This window comes from Pyrgilauda ruficollis, unplaced genomic scaffold (genome assembly GCF_017590135.1).
Source record: "Pyrgilauda ruficollis isolate IOZ18807 unplaced genomic scaffold, ASM1759013v1 scaffold13, whole genome shotgun sequence".
Classification (NCBI taxonomy): Eukaryota; Metazoa; Chordata; class Aves; order Passeriformes; family Passeridae; genus Pyrgilauda; species Pyrgilauda ruficollis.
In genome coordinates, this window is record NW_024511432.1 from 574,622 (window position 1) to 593,022 (window position 18,401).

The window sequence follows — 18,401 nt, forward strand, 5'->3', positions numbered from 1 at the left end:
AGCATTAGAATTCTCACTGGGGGCTTTTCTCTGCAGACATGGGAGGCTGTGATTTTTGGAAAGAATCAGACTGCAGCAGGGAAAAGATACCAAATAACTGTAGGACTGGAGAAGTGGGTGATCTTGGGAACTGGAAATAAATAAATGAAATTGGGGCTGTACAGGGGGAGGGATTCTTCATCAGGAACTGGAGTGACAGGACGAGGGGGAATGGCTTCAAATTGAAGGAGAGTTGGTTTGGGATGGATATTAGGGAGGAATTCTTGGCTCTGAGGGTGGGCAGGCCCTGGCACAGGTTCCCAGAGCAGCTCTGGCTGCCCCTGGATCCCTGGAATGTCCAAGGCCAGGACATTGGGACTTGGAGCAGCCTGGGACAGTGGAAGATGTTCCTGCCCACGACAGGGGTGGGACTGGATGAGCTTTATGATCCTTTCCCACCCAAGCCATTCCATGATATGAAAGAACAAATGTGAGAAGAGTCAAAGCAGTGGAATTCTGTCCATTAATTCAGTTATTTTGGGGTTGTTTAAAGGAAGTTGTGTTCTTGTGTTTAATGACAGCTTAATGGAGTTTTGATGAACGGCGTCTGTTGGGAAATGCCAGAGCAGAGCCTGGTCCTGGGACCTGCATGACGAGATTGCTGGGGAAGGGAAGCATCTGGAGCTGTTCTAGGATTGCTTTTGTGGACTCAGTTGAGAATGAAATCTCATTTATGGGTTGCAGACAGTGGGAACTGGGAGAAGTTTGAGGAGTGCCACTGCCCCAAACCCTATGAATGTGGTTCCTTGTACTCCCTAGAGCATCCATGGAATTGTGGATCTGATCTGTTCCTTTGTGCCACACAAGTAGAGGAGACAAATAGTCAACTTTGGCATTGTTTAGGTGCTTTGAATTTTCATTTCTAATTTAATTTTCCCTTGTTCTTTTAAGCTGGAGAGTCACAGGCTGTAATTATGCAAGACAGTGCTTTTGATTAAAGTAAATTTTCTTTCTTGGGTGCACAGAAATGCTAAGCTAAAAGGTTAATGTTTAATTTGCTTTCTGGCTTGTTCTTTTATTTCTCCCTGGAAAAAAGAAGGAGAGGACTTGCTGTGCTGCATGACTTCCCTGCTTGGAGTGGATGCATTTCATCAGTGGAGAGTGTGGGTGCTATTTTTAACCATCACTCAGAGGGGCAGCCCTGCTAAAATTACATCATTAATATTCCCAGCTGAAAGGAAATGGCAGAAAACACAACAGGGCCTTTGGAGTTTCTCCCTATTGTGTTTTCCACTCCTGGGGGTGAATTATTCCAGGTGTATCATTCCAGCAGAGTTGTTTACAATCAGCTCTTGTGAAGAGGCCCGAGGAAAAGTGCAATAAGTGAATTTGTCTGCAAAACCAGCAGGTATTAAATGGGTCTTAGTGGTTTGGAGAGCTCCTAGTTTGTATTCCTCCCTGTCCCTGTTATTAAGGAGTTCAGGGATTTGCTGGATATCCAACTGTTGCGAAAGAAGGTGAGGACCTGGAGCTTTAAACCTGAATTTTTGCTAGAAGTGGGGTTTGTTCCATTCTGTAGGCCCTGCTAAAGGATCTGCTGGTGAGTCTGGAGAGTCAGAGCGTCAGGGCTTGGAGATTTTTAGTGGATGGGGTCTGGTGTTTTTTGCATTCTTTTTAGCTCAGTTTCTGGGCATTCTCATTGCCCTGGCAAATATCCATAAAATCTACTTTGGGCTTTTCCCTCCAGTGTTTGCTTCATAGATGTGTTACAGTTATCCAGTAGTTGTGTGGTGTCTCCAAATCAGTTTAACTGCTGAATGAGAACTTCCTTCTGCCTCTTTGAATCACTGGTGAGATCTTGTCTGGGATCCAGAAAGAAGGAACAATGAGTTGTACAAAAGTAGAAAAAGGAACAAGAATATTAAAGCCTGAGAACAGAGACACGAAAATTGCCACAAAAGGGGAACCTCACAGAAGTGACTGAGCAGGGATATTTGTTCCTCACTGAGCTGAGCACTTGAATGCATTTGTGGCTCTTGGCAAGACTGTCTGTACTCAAGGATTTTCTATTCCACATGAGTCCCTTAGTCTGGTGTTTTTACATGGCATGCTAAGAGAATTTTTTTTGTTGTTGTTTACAAGGCTATAATTCCTTAGAAAATAAAAATTGAAGCTGCTATAAAATGACTTTGTCCTTGCTGCTCCTGCCTGTTATTGCAGCCTTAGTCATGAGTTTCCAGTGCTGAGCCTGGTCCCAAAAATGCAGCAAACAGCACGTGCTTATTTACAGGAGTATTAAACCCTGCTGGCCTGGAGCAGCCCATCCAAACCAGGCAAGCTGCTTCCTTCATCTGCTTTGGAGACTGAAATGCTGCATTTCTCTGCACTTGGAATCCCTTAACTCCTTTGGGTAGGGGCAGGAATCCTTGGAGCCATCTGATCCCGGTGCTGTGGTGTTTTAGCACCAGATGCCCTTCGAGCCAGGGCACGTTGGCTGAGCAGCTGCAGCCTCATCCCCTCCCTCTGGGCTCCAGCCATGCCGATATATGGTTACAAACTGCACCCTCAGGCTGCAAAACAAACACCCCTGTGCTGGGAGAAATGTATATTTATATATGGAGCACTCAGCTCCTGCCTTGGGGACTCGAAGCTGAAATCCTGCCGGGTAAATCCTCATCAGATGCAGTTGGGGTTGGGTTCATGTGGGGGCTTTTAATAGAGCAACAAAGATTATGATTAGCTGTGTGGTCTTAAAATCTTTATTCAGTCATGAAGTGAATAAAATCTTGGATGATGGAGGGAAACTAATGGGTAATGACAGCTTTAGCTCAGTTGCCCTTTTGCTCACCTCCAGCCAAGGGTTTGTGGTTAGTTCAAGCTGCACCCAAAGGTGCTTTGTATTTCACTGGGTGTTGCTGTGAGACTCCATTTGTCCTTTGGTATTTAGGACACTGCTCCACACTTCAAAGCAAACCCCAGCTCAGGTCCCCAGCTGTGGTGGCCACCTGAATGTGTCACTTTTTGCCCGTTTTTTGATTTCCTTTCTGAGGTTGGAATCCTCTCTGAGCTCAGGGTAAGCAGCTGCTCTGTGCAGACCTCAAACTTCAAAGCCTTCAGCTGAGCTGGGTTGGGATATTTGGGATTTAGGGAAGTCTGGATTTCTGGGATTTGCTGCCCTTTAGCAAAAAACCAAAAGTTTTCCGTCAGTTTTTCCATGGAAAACTGACTTTGCATGTGTAATTTTGTAGGTGAATACAACTTTCAGATCAGAATTAATCATGAGGCTCACCTTGGGTTTGAAGGGGCTCAGGGAATTTTTATGTGCCAGAGAAAATCCTTTCTGGGGAAAAGCAGGAGATTTCTCTATGATGAGCAAAGCTCCTCTTAAGAATGAGAAACAAAGCCAACATTTTGTTTAAAAGTGCTCTAAGAATAGTAAATAAAATAAGCACTCCATCAGATAAAACCAGACTAAATATACAACTGCATCTTGCTTACACAGAGAGTAAAATTATTTATATCCAAAGTTGAACATTTCTCTTGATTTCAGAGATGTTTTTGTTAGATAAATTCAACACAGGCAGCCTGCTTATTTAAATTGCCTGTACAAGGTTGGATGTTAATGGTTCCTGGAGCTGCCCTTCACCCCAGAGTCTGGGCTTTGCTCCCTTTTACAGGAATTCTTTTCCATGTTTCTGAGCTAACTGGGAGAAGGAAAATGAGTCACTGAGCATGAGGTCCAGGGCTGCATTCAAAACTTACACTTCTCACTTGGATGCAAGCAGTTGATTAGCTGCAGTCCCAAGTGGAATTAGGCAATAAATACAGTGTGCAAATGAAATTCCTGGAGCACTTTAAACATGCAGCCCACAAGGCACAAAACCCGAGCACATGTTGAACCTCACTGGGACTGATCTCTCTGAATTTGTTGTAGAATACCTTTAACCCTTCAGTGTTGCACATACCATGCTTGAAAATGCCATGGTATCAAATCCCATTCTTCAGGGTTCCTTTTTCCCTTCCTTCTGCCTGATAGCCCAAAGAGCTGCATCTGTCCTTGGTTGGAATTAAGGAATATATTGCTGGGTTGTCCCTGATCTCAAACTCCTGCAGCCTCTTCTGGCTCTATACACAACTTTTTGCACCCAGAGCTCCATTCCACATTTCACAGCAAATCCTGGAGGATGTTCCCAAGCCCAGCACCTGCCCAGTGCCATGTGTCGGTGCTCAAATTTAGGAGCTGTTTCACAAATCTGGCCAATCCAGCAGCCCTTTCTGGGTACTTTATTCTGCAAAAGTTTCTTCTGGCCTCAGAAAAGAAAAAAATAAAGACAATTCATCAGGCAGTTGTGTGCTCAGTGGCCGTGGCAGGAGGGAGCAGGGATGCAAAGTGCTCCTGGCCTCAAGGATTTGGGCAGAAAACCCTTCAAAACAGTGCTTGAAGCCATGTCTCTTTTTTTTTTTTTTTTCAGAGCAGCTGAGTGGTTCTTTAGGGTTTTACATTTTCCTGTCCAGATGGGAGTTTTCTCCAGCCCCCAGCACAGGCACTTTGGGGTTTTGGGAAGCTTTTGCATCCAGGGAAGTTGCACAACCCATCTTTAGGTTGATTGACTTTTGTGGTTGGCTGAAGTGCTGACAGGATCATTCAGGATTACTCAAAAAATGCATGAATTCAGTTAAAAGCTGAGGTATATAGGCTTTTTTTAATTTTAAATATCTGTTTTGGAGAAACATAAGAAGGTCACTTAGTTGGCAGCTTAAATCAGCCAAAGTGAGGAAATAGCAGGGACATGAGAACTCCTGGTTTGATTGGGGTGAGTGATACAATCCCAGCCTGTTATTGCTTCTCTGGGCTGCCAAAACTCAGCTCATGGCCTTGGTTTTCAAAAAAGCTGTGTAATTATTTCCTGTGGAATATTGCACTTCATAGGCTCCAGCCTTGCTCTTCAATTAAAGCAGCATTGATTTGTCACCTGAGCTCATGGTGGAGGGATGTGTTGGTTTGGATCTTAAATATTCTGTACATAGGAAGAACTCTTAATTTTCTCACAGGAAAATGCCAGATCTGAGAGCTTTTCCTCTGCTGACAGAAATTTTTCATTATGTCCATGAAACTTTAATTTCCAGGGTTTTCCTGTTGAGGAGCAGCCAGCCAGAAGATTTTCTTGCTAACTAGCGAGACTGTTCTGTTTGCTTACAAGTTTTTTCCCAGCTGCACTTTCCTTTTCCATGGAAAAACTGTTGTCTGCTCATCCCCTTTTAGTTTTAAGGGTTAGCACCAGAAAACTGGATGGGGGATGCTGTTATGAGGCTGAGCAGGATCCAAATGAGTCCAGCTCGAATTGTATCTTCATTTTTCTGTAGCACTTCAATAATTTTAAATTTAATTTTTTTTTTTTCAATCTAAACATGAAGTATTTCTTAACAAGCAGCAGCTTTATATTTATTTGCAGAAAGTATTTGGGATCACTTCATTGTACAAATCAGGCCTCTTCACACGGTGTTTTCTCCATCTGTAACCACTGCAGGATGTGAAAACAGGTTAACATCTTTATAAATTATCCTTCTGGAGAGGTCTGAGATATCACTAATATAATAACAAAAGGTCATTTTCACTTGACAACTTAGTGCAATGAACTGCAGAGAGAATTGCCTCATCTGTTCCTACATCTGACTTTTCTAGAAGTAGCAAAGTAAGATGATTTTCAAGAAGAAACATTTGGTTTTTTACCTGTTTTCCCTCAATATTTGAAGTACTTCTCCATGCTGTTGAGTAGGAGCATTTCCCCCTGTGGTATCTCCACAGACAAGCTCATGGCTCGTCAATGAAGTTAATGATGCCTTTTAATTGTTTGCTGCAGTTCCGTGTAAGGGTGTGTTTGGTGGTTTTTGCCTCCCCAGCAGCAGTTTCTGTTCCTGCAGCCCTCCCACGGCACAGAGCACCTCCTGTCCTCCTGTCCTCCTGCTCTGGACTCTGGCCCATCAGCTGATGCAGATCAGAGATCTCTGGGGAGGTTTGTGCAGCAGTTAATGTGTCATGGAACACGCCAAGGTGTGTTTTTGCTGGCTCTGGAACAGAGCAGAGTTCAAGTGGAATGGTTTCAGTGCCATCCTCTCCAGATATGGAGGGTTCAGAGCCTGCTGGGTGCAGGGTTGGAAGTTGGAGGTGAGGCTTTGGGATGCTCTTCCAGGGAAATCTTCCTCTGAAATCACCTCAGGGACAGCTCAGCAGGGCCAGCTCTTTCTTGCCTTTAGTGACAGATCAGATAATTAGAAGAGAATATTAAAAGATCTATTAGAATCTTCTAATATCTGTTAGGAGATAATATTGTCATTCTGTGGTTTGTTAAAGGAGTTTTAGTAAATAAACATGAGTCTGACTTGATCTGAGCTCCTGGGACAGTCCCCATCCCTGGGGTGTGCAGGGAATCACTGGATGTGGCACTCTGGGCTGGTGACAAGGTGGAGATGTGTCACAGCTTGGGCTTGATGGCCTTGGAGCTCTTTTCCAGCCTCAGTGATCCTGGGATAGCACCAACACCAAGTTCTTGGCACCCTAAAGATGCTGATCATGTTTAGATCTCAGTTCTCATCCTACAGACTCAGACCCTATTATTTGATTCTGCAGGTTTTCCTCAGGCCTCCATTAGTCCAGTAAAGGAAGAATTGAAGTTTTGAGAAGTAGGAGACAGGGAAATCAAATTTAGTGATGAGAAAACTTAGTCCTTGTGTGTTTGTGCAGAAGAGCATCAGTGCATGTGCTGGAAACAGGAGGGTATCCTGAATTTTTATCATAGCCTGGATAAAAAGCTTTAGAAAGATTTAAAAAGTGAAAGCAGGAATCCAGTTTTCTGCAAAACAGCGAAGAAAACCCCTCTCTTAAGCTGATAATTATAAGCAGTCAAAAAACCCAAACAAAACCCCCACAAACCCTTTAATTTCTGGTCTTTTGTTGCTATGAATGTGCTTTGCACGGAGCAAATGAATTATTTTCTCTGTTTTTCTTCCCTCCTGCCTGTATATGTGGGAATATAAATCCCGGTGGGTTTGTGGGGAGCCTCTGTGGGATTTGTTCCCAGATTTTGGCATCTGCTGGGCAGCAGGGATTGAGTAATGCTGCTTTGGAAGCATTTCTTCAGCACAAAGAGGAGATGATGCCTTGTGAAAGTGGTGGTGCTGCATTTCTGCCCACTTCTGTGTAAGCAGGGATGTGGAAAGGATTTTATGAGGTCCCTTTTGTTCCACTTTTTCAGCACAAACTCAGTTGCTTGTCATGGTGTTTGATGCCTCTTTCCATGAATGAAAATCTAATAAATCTTTTAGTCCAGAGGCCTCGCTTACAATTATTGCCTTCTATAGAAAGGATTTTACTTAGGTTTGGGTTTTTTTACCAGCTTAAAAATGACTTGCAGCCTTTCTGCTGTTTTTGGTCAAGTACCACAAACCAAAATGTTCAACCCAGTTTCAGGAGACTCAGATTTTGCCATCTGGAGGGTGACATTTCAGTGCTACATCCCACCCAAACTGATCCTGCATCCAGGGATTTCATCAAAGAAATCCTCTAGGTATGGAATGGTGAAATATTGGATTTTTATGGAAAAGGGCTGGGCCACAATCAACACTCCTGATTTATCTTGAATTACTTTACTTTTTCAGGAGGAGCACAAAAGTCTCAGTTTGGATTGAGGCACTGGTCTGTTTAATCCTTTTATTAGGATGGATCCAAAAGCTGTTAAGAGGGAATTATAAAAAGATCAATACCTGATTGATGTGGCTTCCCAAAATGTCTCTTCTGCCCTTGCCCACATCCAGTGCAGGTTTTACCCTGACCTTTACCAGCCAGGAATGGCAAATCCTGAAGGGTTGGAATTGGCCTTTTGCTTTGTGTAGCTGCTGACATTTTGGGAAGAGGAGGAGATCCAAGCTCCTGCTTTTTTGGAGAGGGAGGCCAGAAATCCAGAGGATTTAACACCTGGTGTGAGCAGAGGGAGAGAATTGTGTGTCCCTTCACAGAAGCGCTGAAGTGAGCAGATGAGAAATGCTCCAATATCAGCCAAAAGAGTGAAAATCTCTGGCTGGAAAACAGAAAATAGGAAATAGGAAAAAAACAGGGGGAAAACCCCCAGGAAATAGGAAGAATAGGAAAGCAGAGCTGAATAAAATATCTCCAGGCTGTGTTTTCCCTGGCTGCTGGGGCAGGGTGGGAGGCAGGGTTGGAGAAGCAGACGAGGTGACGTCCCTGCTGTCCTGGCTGTGGTTCCTGGCTGTGCCTCAGTGCTGGAGGATTCCACACTCAGCCTTCCATGCTGGATACAACGAAATGGACTCCAAAACGACATGGAAAATGCTTCTCTTGTGTTTAAAGAAAGCAGCAAATGGTAATAATTTAAAAAAACCCTTAAGGGATGATGCCAGAAGGTCTTGGGAGCACTGAGGGTGCCACAGCCCTGTTGGAGCTTCTCCTGAGCTTCTCCAACCCTCTTTGTTTTCCTGTCCCCCTCTCCTGGGGATCTCATCCAGCTGTTCCCCTTACCTGCTGGAATTTCCCAGATATTTCTGGATAAATCTTCACAGCAAAAAAGCCTCGTGTGCCCCTTTGCCAGTGCAAATATACTCTGGGAATCTCCTGAATTAGAAACTTCAACTTTTTGTGCCCCCTGGGTTGGGAAGTTGGAGTTTTGCTGAATTCAGCATCCTGAAAAGCCATCAGTATCATGTGTCCTTAATTGTGTACAAAGGGTTTTCTGCTCCTGCACTCATTTATTGTGATACTGAGTAGAGTCAGCTCTTTGAGCTTTTGAGAGTAAAAGCAGTAAATAAGTCTTTTTCTTTTTTTTTCTTCCCTTTGTACTTGGTGGATGGCACTTTTTCTTCTGGAGTTCTGTAGCACTGATTGAATAAAGTTAAGCTTCAGGGTAGGTTTAGGAAGGTTATTTCAATAAAACCAACCAGAAGTTAAACAACACACAGAGTAGGTGAGAGGCCACAGAACACAAACATACAGCTTGATAAATTAAACAAGATTTCTTTAGGCAGGTGATGTTTTTTATGGTGTTTTAGCTAGCTGGGAGAAAATTCCTGGAGCTCTTTGTGTGATATTAGGAATTATCCAGTTGGTTGTCCCTAAAGTCCAGGACATGAACTGCATTTCCTGCTCTAGAACAGAGCTCATCTTACAAGATCAGTGCAGAAATCTTTACCTAAAGATCCATTTTTCTAATTGCAGTCCTTTTCCATGGATAAATTCACTGCAGTGGATTTTACTCACTGGGCAAGTTCAGCCCAGACGTTGAGCAGGAAAAGGTTGTGGCACTGTCAGCACCACGAAATCCAGGGGTGATTTAAGGTTTGTTATTAACCCACGGAGTAAAACAGGAATAGCTTGGGTTTATGTCTCTGGGTAATCCAATTCTGCTGGAATTGCTGGAGATGAAAAATGAATGTCTGGAAGAGATGGGGTTTGAATCTCTTGGAAATGCCAAACGATAAGAGCAGTTGCAGAAAAGTGATGCTGGGTTTGCTATAAACAACAAATGTTGCGTAACGCTGGCTGTGTTTTTCAAAACCAGATGTTGCAGCAGTTGACACCAGGATTTCTGCAAGTTATTTGCTCATCTTTCAGCTGCTTCACCACATTCCCCCTCTCAATACCCATTTTACACATTCTTTCTCATTATAATCCTGTAGTGCTCCCAATTCCAATCAATATTCGCTGAATTTTAGCTGTGATCGCAACTCAAGGGGCCCTGAATTCTCTTAAATAAATGTACTGAGGTAGATTTTATTTTAATTTACCTTTGCAAATCTTCATGTTCAAACCTTCATGCCACTGAATATTGTCTGGATGGCTCAGCAGTGTCTGGTGAGCAGATTTATGACTGTGGTGCTCAGCATGTGGCACAAAATCATTTCAGAAGCGGGAGAGGAACCCAGTGAAATCTTTTGAAAGGAACAAACCTCTCCAAAAAGCAGAATGTGCAGGAGAAAGCAGTAAGTAATGAATTGACATTATTCCTAAGCCCAGGGATTGATGTAATTGTAATTGGGAATTACATGGAGGAGGAACAGTTGTGAGGCTCAGGGCAGAAATATTCATTTTCTCCATGTAAAGACAGGCACAAACATCTGTAGGGCTGATTTTGGGGGCTTGCAAAATTTTCACTGCAAACAAGACTCAAATAAGAGATTTTTAAGCAGAAAGACCCAGGTGGCAACATTTGTAAATGAGCAAGACCTCCTCCAGAGCAGGACCTGCTGTGCTCCCGTCAGGGTTGGAACTGGATGGGCTTTAAGGTCCTTTCCAACCCAAACCATTCTGGGATTCTCTGAGGACGCAATAAAAAAATTGAAAAGGCCACAGGGAAACCTTCAGGCCACAACTGTTGGGAAACAGAGGGAACTGAAGCTCCAGAGGGGCTTTGGGTGGAGCATCCCTGGGGACAGGGACGAGGGAGGTGACAAAAGCCATGTCCCTGTTGCAGTGGTGCTGCTGTAACTTCACTGCAGTGTTTTGTTGGGCACTCAGGAGGAAGTTCCATGTGATAAACATTGGTTTGAGTCTTACTGATAACAAAAAGTTAATAATAAATAGTCCTGAAAGCAGGTTAACAGCTTGTAAATGATGATTCTTTGGAAATAAAGTGACAGAATTCTGGGCTCTCCCTTGTTGGGACTGCTCAGTGAAAACACACCATGCATAGCACTTGTCCCTTCAGGCACCTGACACTCACAGGTGAAATTTTAGTGACTCTGGGTTGGGATAATGCTGCTTGTGGAGTTTTAAGCCAATGTAAATTGGATTTTGTAAGAAAAAAAATCCATGTGTGGATCCCCATGTGTGCAGTCAAAAGGCAGGAGGAATTTATAAGAGAATAGAAAGTTGATGAAATAAAGGCTTTTCATGGTGAATTCCTGATCTGGGTGTCTTGGGAAGTGGGAGTCTCCAAGAACTCAGCACACCAAATACCTGATGTGTAAGATGACCTGGCCTGGCATTCCATCCTTTCCACACTCAAATCCTGGTTTTATTTACACCTTATTCTAGTGGAGGCTGAAGTTTTCTGTGAAACTGCAGGAAGGGAGGAGTCAGGATGTGAACAGAGCTGTGAAACCACACTGAACTTGTAAAACCAGGCCCTGAAAACATAGAGTTCTTCCTCATCCCAGTTTCCCTGGGAGGGATGGTGTTTATTCCTTGATGTTATTAAGATAATTCCATGTGTGTGTAGTGTGTTATTACAGAGATGAGTGGGGTGATAAGAGCTTTGCTGGAGTGGATTATTTGGAATTATTGGAATGAAGCTTTCCTAAGGCTGGAAAATAGCATGAAGTGGTGGTACCAACATTCCTGAGGAAGGAAGTTGGAACTGGGCACCTGGAACACCTCCACGGGTTATGGGATGCTCTCAGAGCAAGGCCTGGCACTTCCCAAAAGTCATCACTTCTGCCTGTATTTAGGAACATCCTCCTCATTCTTCTTCTCTCTTTGTTTTTCCCTAGTGAGTGTTGAAAAAGTGGAATTAAAGGGGCTGGCACACAAGAAGAATGAAAGAAATGTTGAGTATTCCTTTGAGGTAAGTTTGGGTTTCATCATTCAGGGGATGAACTCCAGGGGATGAATTCATCCCTTGGGGCAATGGCACCCAGTGGAAGTGGGTGCTGCTGAGCAGCTTTTCTCCCAGCTAGAGTGAAGTATTCCAAAATTTGGGATGCACAGCCCAGAAAACAGCTTTTGTTTGTCTGATGAGACAAAGTGAAGGGTGAGAAAAGGAGAATCCAGAAGGAGCCAGACAAGAGAACCCCAATTATCCACAACTTTCACTAAGTTATTCCTTAAAACTCCTCAGCATCTGTTGGGATTTTGGCAGTATTCTGCAACCTCTGCAGGACTGGATTCATGGAGAATGTCCCAAATTTCCTGAATCCCCAATTGTTCCAAATGTCATCCATCACAGACAGGATTTTTCCAAGGGCTTTTCAAGCTCTGTATGAAGCCTGCAGTTGTCTCCACTCCAATTAAGATCTCGTGAAACTTCTTTTCCTATTACAAATTTTTCTATAAATAACAGAAATTACTGTACCCAGTGTTTGCCTCAACAGCTTGAACTGAAGGAAGAGCAGAGACTTCAGCTGAGTTGATAAATTGCTGTTTGCTGGGTTAAAAACCCAATTATGGAATGGTTTTGTTCTGTTCAGGAGCTTGGGAATAGCAGGTCAATGGATGGAGCAGTTTAGTGTTTGCAGTGCTATTGTTCCCCCCATTTACAGTTCGTGTTATTTTTTTGTAAGTATTGAAAATTCAAGTTAAAACAGAAGTCATGACAATTGTTGAGTTATTACAGAACTAGAAAAAAAGAGAATTATTTCCTGTACTTTCTGAAATTCCTTGTGAATTTAAAAAAAAATATTTATTTACCACAAACTTTAAAAAAAACAACCCACAAACTCGGTAAAACTGCTCAAGTTTTTCTGTCTTCTTTTCTTCCCCCCCCCCCTTTCTTTTTTTTTTTCTTTTTGTGTAACAGCTCTGCTGAGAGGAAATTCCTCCCTTATGTAATATATTTTGAAATCCTCTCCTCTCCCCACTCGTTTTGGCAGCTTTTGGATGGCTGGAAAAACTTTGTGTATGTTTGGAGTTGTCATTGAAACGAATGTCATGTGAGAGGCTGCTCTGTGATCCCCAAACTCCCACCCAGCTCCTTCCCCTATGGATCCAGCTGCCTCCCAGATGCTCCAATGGATATTTTGGATCCACAGGGATTCACCCCTGGCCTGTCTCATGCTGATTTTCCTCAAGCCAAGAAATTCTGATTTTTGGCTCAGTTAAACTTCATCTCCCAAGCAAGAAATGCTTCGATATCCAAGGATGTTGTGACTTGTTTGTGTAGGAAGAGATAGTGAATATTCCCTTTTTTTTTAGAGCATGGACAAGATGGAGTCTGGAGCAGGAGCTGCAGGTTTCGCTGGGAAGGTTTTGCCTGATTTTTGCTGCCATTCCCAATTTCTCTGGCATATGGAGTTGATTAATTAGCAATAGGCAGCCTTGTGTGGGGGGAGCCGTTCCTGTTGGAACGCAGATCCTACAAACCAGCTGTTTTCTTTAACAATAATGAGGGGAAAAAATTCCATTACTCTGTGGTTGCTTGCTTAACTCTGGATGTCTGCAGTGTGTAAGGGCTGTGTAAACTCTGAGGGGCTCTTCCAAGCATCCAGAAGAGTTGATAAATGTAAAAACAGCAAGAATTGGGCAGCAATTTTGTCTTTGTGCGCAAAAAAAATAGTTTCCTTCTTTGATGTCACCCATCACAACATCTGTGAGGGACAGTTGATACCAATTACTGAATTTTGAGGAACCAAATTAAATTAATTACTAAAGTAAATCCTTCTTGCTCTTCCCCAAGGTCCTGTGGTCTGATTCTTCGGTGACGTTGGTAACCAAATCTTCTGCTGAAGTGACTGAATTTATTTCAAAGGTAAAGGCAACGAGAAAAACACTTTGAAAAGGAAAAAATGTTTTGTCCCTCTCTCAAATTTTATTCAATGATACTTCTCAAAATGTGCCAAGATAATTCAGATTGAATTTCATAAAATATTTGATTTATAAGTGGCAGTGGCTTGAATCTCACAGAAATAACAAGACTTTTCTCTTTTAATTTGTAAATCCTCCCCCTTTAGCTGTCTCAGCTGTATCCAGAAGAAAACTTGGAGAAATTCATTCCCTGCTTAGCTGGTCCAGATTCATTTTACCTGGAAAGGAACCACATGGACCTGGAATCAGACCTGAGGTATGCTGGGATTTTCTGGGGTTTTTATCTTGACACTGGGCTTTTTTCACCAAGAAAAAGAAAAAAAAAAAGGAAATAGAAATATTATCTCCATAGTCTAAATTACTTCAAAGAAATTAGAGCCTGATCCTAAGCTTTTTTCCTGGATGTTCCATTAATTCCAGTGCATAACAATTTTTCAGGAATTCTTTCTTCAGAAATACAGATGGTAATAATATTCTGTATTAAGCTTCCTGGAGAATTGATATTTCCTCATTCCTTGTGAAGAACAAATAGAGGATCACTGGCTTTGCAAAAGTTTGTTTTGGACTCAAAAATAACCAGAATTGTTTAAAACAACCACTCAAAAGGAAAAAATAGAAGCCTGAATATTCACCCATATGTATTGAGGAATGGGTTTTGGGGATTTTTTTTCTCCTTTCACAGGGTTTTGATTTTCTCAGTTGTTTTAGGTTATCATGGTGTTTATTTTACTTTAATTTTTAAAAGTTAGGTATGTATTTAGCTATTATTAAATGATTACATTTTTGGAAACCATTAACAGCTAAGAAATGTTTCGAAGCCTTATCTTGTATCTCCTCAAATTATCACAAATCATCTGGCCATTATTTAATATAAACCAGTATTTTAAGTATCATAATCTGTAGCAGATCACATCAGGTTTCTCTTTCTAAATATGATTTTTCTAGGAAAATTGGAGTGACTTAAACTCCTTTCAGCTGCTACTGTCTTCATCTACACAAAACGAGGTTATTGTAATATTAATATTATTCTGATCCTAATATGTTATTATTATAAACTTAAATGACACTTTAAAATATTAATTAACTTTATTAGAGCTTCTCCTTTCCACTTTTTTTTTTTCCTAAGCCATGGTGGATGTTGGTTTTCCATAGGCAGCAGCCAGCAGGTGCATGCCTGGATTATTTTTCATGGCAGGCAGCATTCCCATTGCATTGCTGTGCTCCAAGGAGAGTTTGGGAGGCTGCAGGGAATGTGTGTGGCTGCTGCTTGGGAACAACAGCCTCTCCAAATCTGGGTTAATGGAGCAGCAACAGCACTGCCAGAGCTCAGGGAAGAAGCTGCTCCAAGGTGCTGCTCAGCTGTGAAATTCAGCACTGAACTCTGGGCTTTCCAGCTGGGAAACACCTCTGGGTGTGTGAGGTGCAAAGCTTTGGGAAATGGGCATCTTTTTGTGGAATTCTAGGATGGTTTGGGTTGGAAGGGACCTCAAAGCTCATCCCATTCCACCCCTGCCATGGCAGGGACACCTTCCACCATCCCAGGGTGCTCCAAGCCCCAGTGTCAGCCTGGCCTTGGACATTCCAGGGATCCAGGGGCAGCCCCAGCTGCTCTGGGCACCCTGCGCCTCCCCACTCTCCCAGGGAAGGATTTCTCTCCAATATATTGTCTAAATCCATCCTCTTCCAGCTCAAAGCTGTCCCTCCTTGTCCAGTCCCTCTGTCCCTTGTCCCACAGCCCCCTGGAGGCACAGGAATGCTGCTAAAAAGGGCTCTTTTTCCCTTAAAAGAGGCACAGGGAAAACGTGACAGAAGTTTTTCCCTAAACTGCCAGACTCTGCATCTGCTGTTTATCTCCAAGAGGAGGAAATTCAATAACAGATCCATCTCTATTTTATATTCCTCAGGTTCCTGCATTTGAAAGGCAATTTTCAAGTTTACATTTGAACATTTTCTGCCTTAGAAGTGTTCAGGGTTGCTGAATGAGGGATCTTTGCTGAAAATCTCACCAGAGTGAAAACAACCCGGGGTAGCAGGGTTTGGTATTAAGAATAAGAATATCCATGAATTTCCAGAATTCAGAATTGCATGGTGTGTTTCAGCTTTTAAATTTCCAATCTGATTTCCAAGTGTGTTGCCCAGAGTGCAATCCTGATGGATTTGGGAGGCTCTAACAGAGCAGGGGTTTTGTTTGCTGCAGGTACCTGGCCCCGTTCCCTTCCCATGTGGTGAAAAACGACCACGTCAGGAAGTTCTTCAGCACTTCATCTCCCTCACAGCAACTTCAGAGCTCAAGTGAGTTGAAATAAAGTTTAAAAAATATTTTTTTGTACTGCATTTCATAAACTGATGCCATTTGTGACTCTGTTCCTTGTTTCCAGATCCTGGCAACCCCTCCCTGTATAAAGTAGGAACTACGCTGGGAACATCTGGAAGGTGAAATATTTATCTTGTTTATAACTCATTCTGTTAAGAGGCAATTTTCATATTCTCCAACAAAACACAGACCCCCTTCAAGGAGCCAATATTGTGGCTTCTTTTGCTGCTTCCATATGGAAATACTAAAAATTTCCATGTGATTATATTTTTAATAATGCAAAATCCTCTTTGTCAAAAGCTTTTTTAAATCGCAGAGAGACAGCAGAATATTTCAGATCTGTTATTATTGAAGGAAATGATTGAAGAAAAATTCTGTTTAAGGTGAAGATCAGCTTCACCCTTTGTCAGAACTGCCCTGTTTTACTGAGCTGTGGAGCAGGGCAGGTACAAATCCATACCTTAGCTCCAACGGGGTGATTTTTCCCAGAATCCCAATTTCTGTGGCCACAGCAGCTGAGCTCTGGGTGTCACAGCTCATCCAACTAAACCCAACCCTGTTGCTATTTTCCAGACCTATATGTGGGGTGGCTGGAATTCAGTCTTCCCAGAACCACGTCCAGCACTCGGCTGCGGCCGCCGTGTCCCTGCCCCACTGCTCGCACTCCGGAGGCGCCGGCTCCTCGCTGGGCTACCGCTCCCAGCTGGAGAGCTCCTCCCCAGCCATGCTGATGTCTTCCAGCCCTCAGACCCCTCAGACACAGGAGCAGAACGGGATCCTGGACTGGCTCAGGAAGCTGCGCTTGCACAAGTATTACCCTGTCTTCAAACAGCTCACCATGGAAAAGGTAAGGCAGGAAATGGAGGGAAGCAGCAGCCAGCTTTTTCAGTTATCCCCACGTTCTCCAGGCTGGGAACGTCTGCGCTGAGGATCACACGAGTTTCTGGCACGTGCTGGGGAGGTTTTCACTTTCTGAAAGCAGTAATGAATTGATGAAAACCTTCTTGCTGTTCTCACTCTGTGTTGTGTCCGGGGCTGTCCAACAGCTGCTGCTTCTCCCAGGCTTCCCCATGGAGTGCTTGGAGATCCAGCTGGGATGCTGCCTCAGGAGCTCTGCTTGGCTCCCTGGACTTCCCTTTGTGTGCAGGAGACAGCTAAATATCTTGATTTCTCTTGATTTCTGCTTCTTGGTTAGTTTTTCTCCCAAAATATTTGGTTATCCTCTTTTTAAGAAATAGATTTTCAGAGACTCGTGGCGTGAATATGAACATGAGTGAGTGAGGTTTGCTTCCTGCAGAAATTCCTGTGGAAAAATCATCTCTTACGTCTTTGCATCGTAAGAGTCCCAAATCACACCTGTGTGTGCTGGATTTTATCTAAACAAGGTTTTGGAGCATTTTCCCAGCTCCAGTGGGAGATTTCTTGTCCTCTGTCTTTTGGCCTGGAACGCCCTCCAGTGGAGGGAGGGCTTGGGCTGAGCTTTGTGCTGCTTATGGAATATTTTATGGATTTAATTTCAATCTCTTACCAGAGGCTTCTGATTTAATTTTCTTCATTATAAGAAGGGAAATATACTGGGTTTTTTTTTTTCTTTAATAAAGTAGTAAAACTCTATATTCCAGTGTATTTTAAAAAAGCAATTATTATTATGCATACTTCACTGGCTTTCATTTTAATTACATTATAATATAAATGTCTGTATCTATCTCTATATTTTATTATTAAATTTACTATTGGTGTGTATTTTCATTGCACTTCTGAGGTAAATGACACACTGGGAAAACTGGAGTGATTTTCTAAGATCCTTAAATTCACTGATAGCACCAAGTTCTATTTTAATTTAATTCTCTTTGAATATATACACGAGTTATTTCATCTTTACTGGGACTAGTTAATACAAGCACCCACCTAATTAAATTAAATCTACTGGTGTTCTTTCTTTCATGCCTGTCCCCCACTTTCCTTTTACACTATAATTGAAAACTGGAGTAGAGAGTTTCTTTAAATTTAAAAATGGTTTTAAAGTTGGCTTTTGGAATTGCTCTTCACTAAAAATGGGAATAAGAATATTTCAGGATATAAAACTAAACATATTTTTTCTTCCCAAGTTTCTGAGTCTTACTGAGGAAGATCTGAATAAGTTTGAGTCCCTCACCATGGGAGCAAAGAAGAAGCTCAAGACCCAACTAGAGCTGGAGAAGTAAGTGAGGGCTGGGAGAACTTCTTTTAAGGTCAAAACCCACAAATTTTACTTCCCAGAGCACAAACCTGCCATGATTCCCACCTGGAGATACGGATGATTATTATCTCCATTACTAAACAATATTTAGCACTTTCTGGTTTACTGCTGCCTGCTGCTTGTTCAGGGTTGTGATAAGGATACCAAATCTTTAAATCTACAAAATATACGTATTGTGGTTAGGTTTTTTTAAACTTGTATCACATTTATTGCAAAGATTTTGGGCTTCCCGTCCACTTGACATTGATGGGAGCTGTTGGGTTTGCAAGCCCAGGGTATGCACTCCAAAGTCAGGCCTTTTTTTTCCTAGGAAGTGACAATTTTCTGGCTCCAATCCATGT

General features: G+C 42.6%; 1 protein-coding gene across 2 annotated transcripts in view; it reads left to right on the forward strand.

Moving 5' to 3' along the window:
• ZCCHC14 (zinc finger CCHC-type containing 14) overlaps positions 1-18,401 on the forward strand; it is a 48,176-nt gene that overhangs the window by 22,084 nt on the left and 7,691 nt on the right. For both annotated transcript variants that reach the window (XR_005954437.1, XM_041458990.1), the window contains exons 3-9: positions 11,479-11,552; positions 13,380-13,451; positions 13,654-13,763; positions 15,705-15,799; positions 15,886-15,940; positions 16,395-16,668; positions 17,930-18,021. Coding sequence is in view for 1 of the 2 variants with exons in the window: in XM_041458990.1 (XP_041314924.1) it covers positions 11,479-11,552; positions 13,380-13,451; positions 13,654-13,763; positions 15,705-15,799; positions 15,886-15,940; positions 16,395-16,668; positions 17,930-18,021 (772 nt within the window). In the remaining variant the exon portion in view is untranslated. The remainder of the gene's footprint in view (positions 1-11,478; positions 11,553-13,379; positions 13,452-13,653; positions 13,764-15,704; positions 15,800-15,885; positions 15,941-16,394; positions 16,669-17,929; positions 18,022-18,401) is intronic.